The sequence below is a fragment of the Montipora foliosa genome, chromosome 3 (genome assembly GCF_036669935.1).
Source record: "Montipora foliosa isolate CH-2021 chromosome 3, ASM3666993v2, whole genome shotgun sequence".
Taxonomy (NCBI): domain Eukaryota; kingdom Metazoa; phylum Cnidaria; class Anthozoa; order Scleractinia; family Acroporidae; genus Montipora; species Montipora foliosa.
This window is the reverse complement of record NC_090871.1, coordinates 45,267,660-45,279,077: the sequence shown is the minus strand read 5'-3', so window position 1 is coordinate 45,279,077 and position 11,418 is coordinate 45,267,660. Positions and strand designations below refer to the sequence as shown.

At 41.4% G+C, this 11,418-nt stretch overlaps 1 protein-coding gene across 1 annotated transcript in view; it reads left to right on the top strand.

Annotated features, from left to right (window-relative positions):
- LOC137997488 (ZP domain-containing protein-like) overlaps positions 1-4,780 on the top strand; it is a 19,551-nt gene extending 14,771 nt beyond the window's left edge. The window contains exons 4-7 of the mRNA XM_068843525.1: positions 802-930; positions 1,436-2,021; positions 2,200-2,501; positions 4,099-4,780. Of these exons, the coding sequence (XP_068699626.1) occupies positions 802-930; positions 1,436-2,021; positions 2,200-2,501; positions 4,099-4,235 (1,154 nt within the window). The 3' untranslated portion in view covers positions 4,236-4,780. The remainder of the gene's footprint in view (positions 1-801; positions 931-1,435; positions 2,022-2,199; positions 2,502-4,098) is intronic.
- Positions 4,781-11,418: the final 6,638 nt, after the last annotated feature.

Genomic DNA, 11,418 nt, shown 5'->3' with positions numbered 1-11,418 from the left:
GACGTAAGAGTGCCGCGTCATCAAATAAAAAATGAAGGGGCCCTGGGAATTAAAACGGTAGAAAAGAAGAGAAAATGATTCCTTTTCCCCTCAAATGCTTAAGCTGTTTGTTTCCTTTTTTTGCCAACAAAATTTCTTTCCGACAATTAAGCACTAATTGCGCAAGACTGGAGATTCCTTTATAAGAGCTTAACTTTCGTAAAGTAATTTCTTTGTTAAATGAAGTCAGTACAAAATGTTAACTTTATTAAATTGTGGTGTCTTATGTACAAGTAGTCGTCTGCTAACATTAGCCGCCGTGTGAATGTTATTATTATTATTATCATCATCATCATCATCATCATTATTATTATTATTATTATTATTATTATTATTATTATTATTATTATTAAAATATCACCGAACAGTTGCGTGACGTGACAGTGGAAAATGGCCACCAAATGCTCGTTCAGCTGTCAACAAGGTCGTTCTTATGAAAAGTGTGGGGCAGATGGGCGGTGGTCCAACATGGCTCAATCAATTTCTTGCTTTGGAAAGGTTCCTGTACAGTTTCTTAAAAAGTAGACTGCGAGCAGTATCTCTTTTCTCTAAAATGTTTGTAGACAGCGATCGCGCGGCGTGTCGTTCTCACCGACGCCCGCGATATTTGCGATCCGCAGGTTCAGCACTGAGTGTTTACCATTTTGAAAGTTCAACGCACTCGTTTGTTTCAAAGATTTTAGAGCAAAGGAGAGACTGCTCACCGTCTCCTTCAGTACTAAAGGTTAAAAAGTTAGAGTGATTATCCTTTTTTTTTTTCAGACATCAACGAATGTTTGGAAACGAAGAATGGCGGCTGTAGCCACAAGTGTGTTAATTCTGCAGGAAGCTATAAATGTGAATGTCCAGACCCGGAGCTTTACTTATCATCAAATAATAGGAGATGTCATGGTACGCACACATCTATAAAGATTGGTTCCTGCTTTAATGTGCACACCCAGGGACCCCTCTAGGATTTCTTTATTTCAAAATTTCCACCCTCAAACATCATAGAAAGATACAATTCCCTGATATCAGAAGTCCTTATACCCGCAATTCGACGTTTCTTTGGACACGAAACTGGAGCTTTTGCCAATAACTTAATCGCAGCATACTGAGAGAGCAAGAAAAAGTCACAAAAACTCAACCTTTCAATCGGATGGTTACTTGAACTCTAAACAGTAAGGTATGCTGTCTTTTCGGCGCGGTTCGGCACAATTGCATCAACCCGTGAATAACGTGATGATCTTGAACAAAACATTGCCGAAAAAACTTGAAAAACTAACCTAGACCTTACCTACAAGGAAATAATCGATACAAGCGGAAATTTTGTCATTCTGTTTGACACACATGCAAATTATCAGTCGGCTTTTGTCTAGAGCATCATTCTTAAACCAGGCTATTACTTCCCTTTTAGCTCCTGGTGTCGATGTGAGATGCAACAGCAAGAATATGACCATTATTATCCCCAAGTCTCTTCTCCGTGGTATTGACCGTGAGCACCTTCGACTCCTGGACACCAGATGCAAAGCGACAGAAACCAGGGCACACTTTGTACTCTCAACACCGCTGACTGGCTGCCACACCACCCGCAAGAACACTCCTTCCAACATCGTGTATTCCAATGCAGTGTTAGAAATTCCCACAGTTGATGGGAATGTAGTGACTCGTGTGCGTGAAATGGAAATGGAATTCAGCTGTGTGTTTTCCCGAACTGGCATTGCTTCTGCAGTTGGTTGGAAGCCAAACAACAGAAAACTCGTGTTTAGCGATGAGGGCAAAGGAAACTTCACGCTGTCTCTGAATATGTTTCCTGACAAGAGATTCGTGAGTCCTTACACGAAGGATGACTTTCCTGTTGCTGTAAGGCTGCGCAAGCTGCTTTTTTTTGAGGTGTCAGTGACATCAAGTGATAAACAGCTATCAATCATTGCTGACAGATGTTTTGCCACGCCAAGTCAGAATCAAAAGAATCCATTGAAGTACGAGTTTATTGCAAAGGGGTCAGTGAATTCTTCAGCAATCACTTTTTATCTGAAAAAAATATAGATAGGTTGCATAAAAAAATGCACGTCGTTTAGCTAGTGGCAAAAAGCTGATCTATCCTGAGAGAAATGTCTTTGTGACGTTATCTACCATATGGTTTAAGGTGCATTATGTTGTAATTTTCTTATATTTTAGATGCCCAAACGACAGCACAGTTAAGTTCCATCCTGCGCATTCATTAAGTGCCCAACGGTTTAGCTTGGAAGCCTTTAAGTTCATCGCTGACCATCCATTTGTTTTCATTCATTGTCACGTGATCTTGTGCAATGCAACTGATCCATCTTCCAAGTGCGCAAAAAAGTGTCAGTCAAGAGTTCGACAAACCCGTGAAGTGAGTGATCACATGATTGATGACGTATATCATTTAGCTCAGGGGCCACTCCACCTATCTCGGAAGAAGCGAGAAGAAAAGGCCGATAAAGCAGCAAACAATAGTGGTGAGTAAATAAATAGAGTACTCGGTATGAAACGAGGAGTATTCTGCTACCAATCAAAGTTTGGGTATCATGGCATTGTTTTTGATAGGGTGTGTACATCCGCCTGCTACCCTTGCAAAAAAGCGGAGAAGGCGGATGTACACATGCTACGTTTCTAGTGATACTATGATCTTTGCACTTCACACAGATTATCAAAAACGTCCTCATACGATTCATCTTTGTCGATTTAGTCGGTCATACAGAATCTGCCATGAAAATTTTGTTTTATCACACAAGTAGATAAAAGTAAATGAACCACCGCTCGGACGAAGGACTGGCCCTCGAAACGTCAGCTAGCAAATTTTTCTTACCAGTGTTAACTGACCTTTATCAACTCGTAGTGTAATAATATACTGGGTTGCCTGCGCACATAAAGGTACACTGGAAAATAAACATGGCGTGCGATCTCCTCGTATTGTAGCTGTTTAATTAGTCGAATCCAAGCCATCTAGTCATTATCCCAACGAACGCAGCAGCAACGTTTCTTTAGAAACGAACCCTTTTATTCCTTTGCTTGTTGGACCTCCCGGCGATCAATTCCCACTTTACATAACTTTTCTTATGAAATCTTGGATGACTTGCTGTCAAAAAATCATGATTTTTTTCATGAAAATGGTCCTACTATTTTCATTTTACAGCTTTCTGTATGTTTTGATCATTTTGAGTGTGGTGGTGGTGGTGGTGGTGGTGGTGGTGGTATGCTTTATTTACATCCAGACGATGCGCTAGCCCCAACAACATAAAGGGCCACCTTCAACTGACAGGCATTGCGTGCCGTGGACCAGTTTTCATATGTGAGCCCCCCCCCCCCCCTTCCTGTCTGAAAAGGGATATTTATCTTTTGAGGGTATGAAAACAAAACATCAAAGTTACATTGACCTTTTAATCCTACAGTATCTCTTACCTTTCTGTCAGAGTTCGAACCACTTCCCTTGACGTATCGTCCGATTATTATCCCAGAGCTTTTTCCATTGAGTCACCGAGAAATGGTTACAAAACTTGCCTATAAATGTTAATACGAATAACTGTTAGTGCGTCCCACACTTCCCTCGGATAACATTCGTAGTCATTTGCAAAATTATAAGCGGGCAAATCCGAAAAATAGCCTGCGATGTACTATACGTGTACTTCACTGCAATTTTTGCATTTTCGCATTGTAATTTTTGCTTTTTCGATATTTTAAAATTCAGCTTGAAAGAGAGGTTCTGAGGACAAAGACAAAGGAAAGTGGATAATATATGCAAATATTTTTTACCTTCATACCAACGTGTTTCTATTTTTTATTTATTTTTTTTTTGTCCTCACTGCCTCACTGTCAAGCTGAATATTTGATATTTCAAAAATGGATGGTAAAACCACTGACAAAGGTTAAACTTTAATCCGGTTCATCAGTTCCGTGTGAACGGAGCAAAAATATTGCACGGTTCCGTGCGAACAAAATGGCCGGTCAAATTTTTCGACCGGTACAAAAATGCGTACGGTACCAGACACGGTACCATGTGAATCCGCCCTTAAATAAATTTAAAAATAAAGTTATTAGTTCATTCATTTATTTTAGGTTCCAGTCCTGCTCTTTTGATGATTTTGTTGCTGATGTGCGCTGCTTGTTTGGCGGGAACTGCAATGATGGCGTTAAAGAAGTCACATGACAGGCCTGCTGGGTATACTGTGCTTTCCACTGAAGATCAAGAGTGAAACAAAATCATTTAATGATCAACTGGACTTGACAAAATTATTGGCATCTTGAGCTCGAAATATAAATGTAGAATGTTTTCCTCAGCAAGGGTGGTTTACTTCCCTTTCGCACAATTTATCGCATGAAGGCTTTTCCTAGCTCTCTTTTCCTGTGGTGAATTTTGTTGAAAGAAAGTTTCGCAGTTTTTTTCACAATCATTTCGGCCATTGCGTTTGGATAAATGCAGAATCTCAAATCATTCATGGAAAATCATGGCCTTAGAACTTCGCTGTACTGTTTTATCCTAAATTATCTGAACTAAGGCAGAGTGAGCTAATCGCATTTCTTGTATGAATGGAATATTTCCAGCTCAAGTTGCATTAGATGCGTAAATACTGAATAGCCTGGAAACTAGATAAACTCGGTGTCCGAGAATTCACTCACTTAATCAGCACCTATCAGAGCATGGAATTGTTTTCATCGAAACGAAAGAAAATGGGCACTTACCTTTCGACCAAAGAAATACCACTTAATTTTGGTAGTAGCTAAAACGCGGGGCCCGGGGTAGGGGTCGGGGTCGGGGTCGGGGTCGGGGTCGGGGTCGGGGTCGGGGTCGGGGTCGGGGTCAGGGTCGGGGTCGGGGTAGAGGTCGGGGTCGGGGTCGGGGTTGGGGCCGGGATCGGGGTGTCTGCAAGAGACACTGAAGATTCGCTGAGCTCCATACCCTGAAATCGCAGTGTAATATTTACTTCGTCAAAAACAGAATGATCGTCACGCAGTCACGCAACGTTCTCCTATGCTTGTTTGTTCGTGTTGTTGTCTATGTTGTTGTCTGACTTTACTTCAAACGGTTTTTAGCAGAGCCAGAGTCGCACGGGAACTTGTGGGAGGCGCGGTGGCCTAATAGCTAGAGTGCTCAACTCCGAATCGAGTGGTCCGGATTAGGGTCCTGGCCGGGGACATTGTGTTGTGTTCTTGGGCAAGACACTTTACTCTCACAGTGCCTCTCTCCACCCAGGTGTATAAATGGGTACCGGCGAAAATACTGGGGGGTAACCCTGCGGTGGACTAGCATCCTATCCAGGGGGGAGTAGAAATACTCCCAGTCGCTTCATGCTACGGAAACCGGAGATAAGCGCTGGCCTGATGGGTCTTTCTAGGCTAGTAACAGAGACTTTCCTTTTTTTTTTAATCTATTCGGACGTCAAGGGATCCAATCTAATTTTACGATAAAAAAAAACAACAACAATATTGAGAACAATTTTGCAAAAACACGGCAAATGAGAATGCTGCGTGACGACCATCGTGGAACTGCGGCTGTTTTGTTTCGTTTTAATTGTATTGCGGACAAGGTTTTTACGAAGTAAACATTAAAATCTGGTTTTAAAATGTGGAGTTCAGCGAGTCTTCAAAAACTCGAATTTCAGTCGGAAATTCTCTTAATCTCGACAAAACAAACAAAGATGTTCCTTTCGTAGCTTCCGTATGTTCCTTGTTTTTTGGATTAATTTCGACCATAAATACAGGAAAGATGCCGAACATTCGAAAATAACAGAACAAGAGAATTTGGAAAGAAAAACACACCCCAAGCCCGACCACGACCACGACCACGACCACGACCACGACCACGACCACGACCACGACCACGACCACGACCACGACCACAACCATGACCACGACCCCGACCCCGGCCCCGGCCCCGGCCCCGGCCCCGGCCCCGCGTTTTGGCCACTACCCTTAATTTTTCGAACATTTTATGCGGCAAAGGGAATAGCTTGTCTATACCAGTCAAGCTTACAATCTCGAAGCCAGCAGACTTAAGCGTTAACTGTGTGTAGGAATAAAACAAGAGAAGCAAATTTTGTGGTTGTAATATAATTCTAGAACGCCAAGTCAACTTCACGAATTCTGGGCATTGCCGTGCCATTCGATTCCTTATGGAATTTCCGGAAGTTTTGATTAAATGGAAAGCGCGCGAACGTGACAAGTAATCTCGTTCCCAGGGCTTCTCGTTTGCTGAGAGCTAGTCGAGCTCCCAAAGTCCTGGGAACAATGTTGCGCCGTGATGTGGATCACCTCGCAGCTCTTACAAGGTCTCACCTGATTGGAGACCACCCTAACCCTTAACAAAAGAACAAATAACAGAAACAATGGACCCTAGGCCTAAAACAAAAGGGCTGCAACTCTATCCTCTAGGGTCCATTGTTTCTGTTATTTGTTTTTTTGTTAAACCTCAAGGGTGGTCTCCAATCAGGTGAGACCTTGTAGGAGCTGCGAGGCTACTGCGTGATGTCAAGCCACTACCTCATGGACTGAGTGGTTGCAAATAATGCTCATTTTATCTAGTTTCCAGGGCTGTTCAGAGATTTACTAATTGTGATTTTATTTCATTAACCGGATTGTCGAAAAAAACATTGATTAATATAAGGCTGCCGCATTAATTTTTTACCTTTTTGTGATTGTTAGAAAACAATCAAATCAGTCGAAAGGTAATTTAGTAGCATCCGGTTTGGTCTTGGGTCGCGACTTTTTTTACACTATTGGCGGGAATAGCCCTTTTCACGGTTAGTTTTTCTCATTTGCATTACCATTTCATCTAACGTGGATGCAAGGCAATTTCGGGTAAAAGTACAAAATGGCCCGAAATTGCCTCACATACATGCTACATTATAGTTATGCAAATGAAAACTGAAAAACTAATCGTGAAAAGGACTATTGAAGACACAGGGTAATGACTCCCCTTAATTAACGTCTATTAGCCTTAACTTCTGCTTAAGGGCGCCTGGCTACTTACAGTTGAAAGATTTAGATCGGATTTTGAGGGAAAGTTAGTCAGAAATTTTCGCTTTTACAAAAATCAATTTCTTTGATTCGAACCCATTTTTTTCCGTTTGAACTACAGCGATTGAACAGCGCGTCTCAAAAAAGGAGGAGGAGGAGTGAGGAAAGAAGAATCCGAATCCTATTTTTTATAATATGACTAAGAGAAACCTTTTGTTTACCACTTGGAGCAAACGCGAAACGCAAAATATTTAGCGGCACGTGCACAGGGAAGAATTCGAAGGAGCAACTAAACTTGCTTAAATAGGGTTATATTCAGGTTTGTTTCAACCCCTCGAGTGCTTCATTTACCGGTAGTTTTTGTTGGGCCGAAGGGGCTCCCACAAAGAGCGAATTTCTGAATTTTAGGAAGAGTTTTGCCGGGAAAAATTGGCGCGGAGCGTGACTACGACATCCCAGTTTCGCCATCTTCAACAGTTTTGGCTGAGATTCTCGAACTCAGTGGCTCAGTTTTGGTAGAAAGTTAGCGGTAGAAACAACAAGCCCCTTTAGAACCATCGCAACCACAGCCAAATGCAATTTGGCGCGTGTTAACAAAACGATAGTGTGGAATTGATCGCGTGGGATGATAGCGAATAAAGTAGCGTACTATAGCTAATGAGCTTTAATTATGCATGGCTACTTTATCCTGGTTTAATTCCAAGGAGTTTCTTTCCTTGGAGAAATTACCCGAAAGCAGATAAGAAAAGAATGTTCTGTACTAAGATATAGAAAAATGATTACGCCTTATACAATAACTAGAATGCTGCTGGATGCTTGGTGCTGTTTGCAGTGAGATCAATACTATCAATAAAGTTGCATGCAACAGAATACTGATGGAAATGTGTGATCATATCAATTGACTTGTGGGTATTCATACCTCGATCCTTATAAATTCGAAAGTGAAGACACCAGTAAATTAAGATTTAACCTTTTCCTCAAATGAAGTATTTTTTTAGAATTCAAGTTTGCCTTTGGTATTTTCTGAATGAGGAAAAGGATTTGTCAATCCATTCCATGTTTTTAGAGGTATTGTCTGTTCAAAAGGCACAATTCACAAAATTGTCCTCCATTATCTCTGTGCTGATCAAAGAGGTGTTAAGTGTGTGCATGTGACCATCTGGAACCTTTTCGTCCGCCTATAAGCAGTGATTTTTAACAAAAGAATTACCACAAGTCCTGAATTAGCCAAAACCAAACATTATTGGAGGTTATTGGCCCCTCCATGAAACAATTATAAGGCTCATCACTGAATCCTATACTTTATAGAAGGCAGTGTGGCCAAGTGGTTAGGCGCTTGCCTTGAAATCCGGAGATTCGGGTTCACGACCCGCCCTGACCACTCGTTGATTTTGATCTTGGTAGTCCATGGTTCAACTTCCCAGCTGCACTTGTAAAAAGCCAACTGGTTTACCTCCGGCCAGTTGGGATTCTTAACAGTTGTTGTTATTCTGTTCCGTCGTTTCGTTGTGTTTCATTGGCCCTGAAAAGCCCCTTTGGGGAGCGGCAATTAAGTATGTATTGTATTGTATTGTTCTTCGAACAAAATAATAAGGGGTGCTCCATAGACCGGGCGCCATGTTTTACATATGGCCAGGAAATAACTTCATGCACAATATACAAGGCAGTGCTTTTCCACGGGTAAAAGGTAAAGGGTAAAGGGCAAAGGTAAAAGGATAAGTCTGCCTCGAGCCTAGCCTAGAAGGCCCATCAGGCCGGCGCTTATCTCCGGTTTCTGTAGCATTAAGCGACTAGGCGTATTTTTACTCCCCCCTCGATGGGGTGCCAGTCCATCGCAGGGTAACCCCCAGCATTTTCGCCGGTACCCATTTATACACCTGGGTGGAGAGAGATACCGTGAGAGTAAAGGGTCTTGCCGAAGGACACAAAACAATATTCCCGGCCAGCACCCGAACGCGGACCACTCCATTGCGGAGTCGAGCGCACTATCCATGAGGTCACCACGCCTCCCACTAAGGGTTAGGGTAAAGGGTAAAGGGTAAAGGGTAACGGGTAAAGGCGCAGCCATTAATTTTCTCTTACACCCTGTTGAAATGGGGAGACCTCGATTGCATGGTCCAAGAATCTTTTTGTGGAAGCAATATTAAGCGTGGCCTATGCAGGCGAGCACAGCAGACCAAATCCCACGAATGGCGCAAAAACGGCAAACTGATATATTTTCTATCTCGCTTGTACTTTTGTGGATGCGTTCGCTACGAAAATCTGCATGTAGACTAGTTAAGACTCAGATCCTTCAGTGATTGCAATTGAACACAAAATCAAAAAATGGTTTGCTATTGAAATCTCGAGAATGAGTGCAATTAATTAATAAAATACGCAAATAAATACGTTTTAGGATTTTGTGTTCCAATGAAAATCAGAAAGATCGCGATTTTGAAAAAGGATTTCCAATCGAACGCTTAACGCACCCCTAAGTTTCTCAATCGGACACACAATTCGCTTATTCTTGGGGTAAGTGAGTAAGTTAGCCTACTAAGTGAACTAAGCCCCACTCGGGCGAGGTTTTGAGCAGCAACCCATGTTCGAAATGACATTTTGTTTTTCAGAGAGAACGGGGGATGAAGTGAAAGCAATGTTTTTTGCCTGGTCCACTTAAATTACAGTATCTCTGTTGTAGACTATGTTGTGTTTTTTGCAAACCTTTTTTAACAAGTGAGATGGACGGAGGTTTTATTCGAGTATCTAAAATGAATTTGGAATTGACTTGGATTTGTACAGCTTGGTGATTGCCTACAGAAATTTCGCGCTTGTGTACAATAAAAACTGCCGTTCATCGCTCGATGCATTAATTTGCTTCGTGAGTTCCGAGTGACCTTATAAATTGCGTATGTTTCAGCACTTATACGACGCTCAAACAAGAACCGCTTTGTCTTTACTTCATAACTTGCGTTGTTCTTTAGATTACCGAGTCATAGTAAATTTAAGTAAACTGTTGTCACCTCCCAGTTGGTACAATTGAACTACATGTAAGTTTTGTTATAACTTTCAAGGAACTTGAAAGACGAAGACGAAATGAGAGCAAAAAGGTACTATCGCTTGTGGTAATTCATAAGTCACGGATCAGGTCGTTGAAACTTAAAGAAATTAAAATGCTAAATTTCGTAAGATAAATACTAACACTTTACCTGTTACCCTTTAGCCCGTTACCCTTTACCCCGTTACCCGTTACCCGTTACCCGTTACCCGTTACCCTTTACCCTTAGAAAAGAGCTGCTGCAATATACCACAATGATCCATTTTCTAGTTGATTTGTTAATTAGCTATAATACCGGTAGTTACTTTTAATGGCGAAGGAAACAAAAAATTGTGACCGATGGAATAAAAAATATTGTCTGATGGAAAGCGGCTAAGATTTTCTTGAGATTCTCGGTCGCAAAATAAATTTCATAGGCATAAATTTGAAGAGAATACGTTTATATTCTTAATTCTTATGATATCGTTGAAGGAAATTAGTTGGGAGGCCCTAGGGACAACGTTTTTTCAAGAGCAACGAGATGCTTCCGTGAAGCATACACTGGGTTGCCTGTGGTACATGCTACAGAAAATCAGAAGGCACTGAATTGTGTGGTATTGAAATACAGCATTCCAGTCTCTGAAGAATAACAAATAAAAGAGAAGCGAGAAACATTGGCTTCTGGGCTGACATGTTGATAATTTTCAAGTTCCCTCACAACTTCGTTTCACCACAAGTGTGCCCTCTGAGCATCTGACAGCTTTGTAATACTAAAATTTCACTGAAGTCAAGCCCTGTTCCGCGGGGTTAGTGTTAGGATGGGAGACCAAAACAATAAACCTCTCATAAAAAACAGAAGCATCTGACCGAAAATGCTATTAACGCTAACAAATGCGAACTCGGCAAGGTACAGATTTTGTTAGCTTGCTTTATGCAAAACAAATATTGATGAAAAAGCAAATAATTATTGATACACAGTTTTTAGAAAGAGCAGAAGGAAGTTTCCGGGACGGTCGATCGAGAATAAAATATTTACGACATGAAAACAACATTAATTTTGAACCGTGAATATAGAATATAAAAAGTTACGATCAGCGACAAACATTTTGGGAGATTTTTGCTACGTTTAAGTAAATTGCAAAATCGAAAGTGACATGGCCGGAATTCAGCGGGCGCCGTGATTAAGTTACCCTGGCATGTTGAATCATCAAACAGTGAAGCATCTGAGTCAAATGATGGCAAGATACCGGGTTTTTGTAAGTTTCTTTTTCCGTCAAGTGTTATAAAGTTTGAAATGAAATGAGCGAAGTCAAAACAAAGATCACAATCGCCCAACTCTTGTTTATGCAAAGTCAAAATTTACTCTCCAAGACGCGTACGACGTTATTTATCACCAGGTAATTCCATCA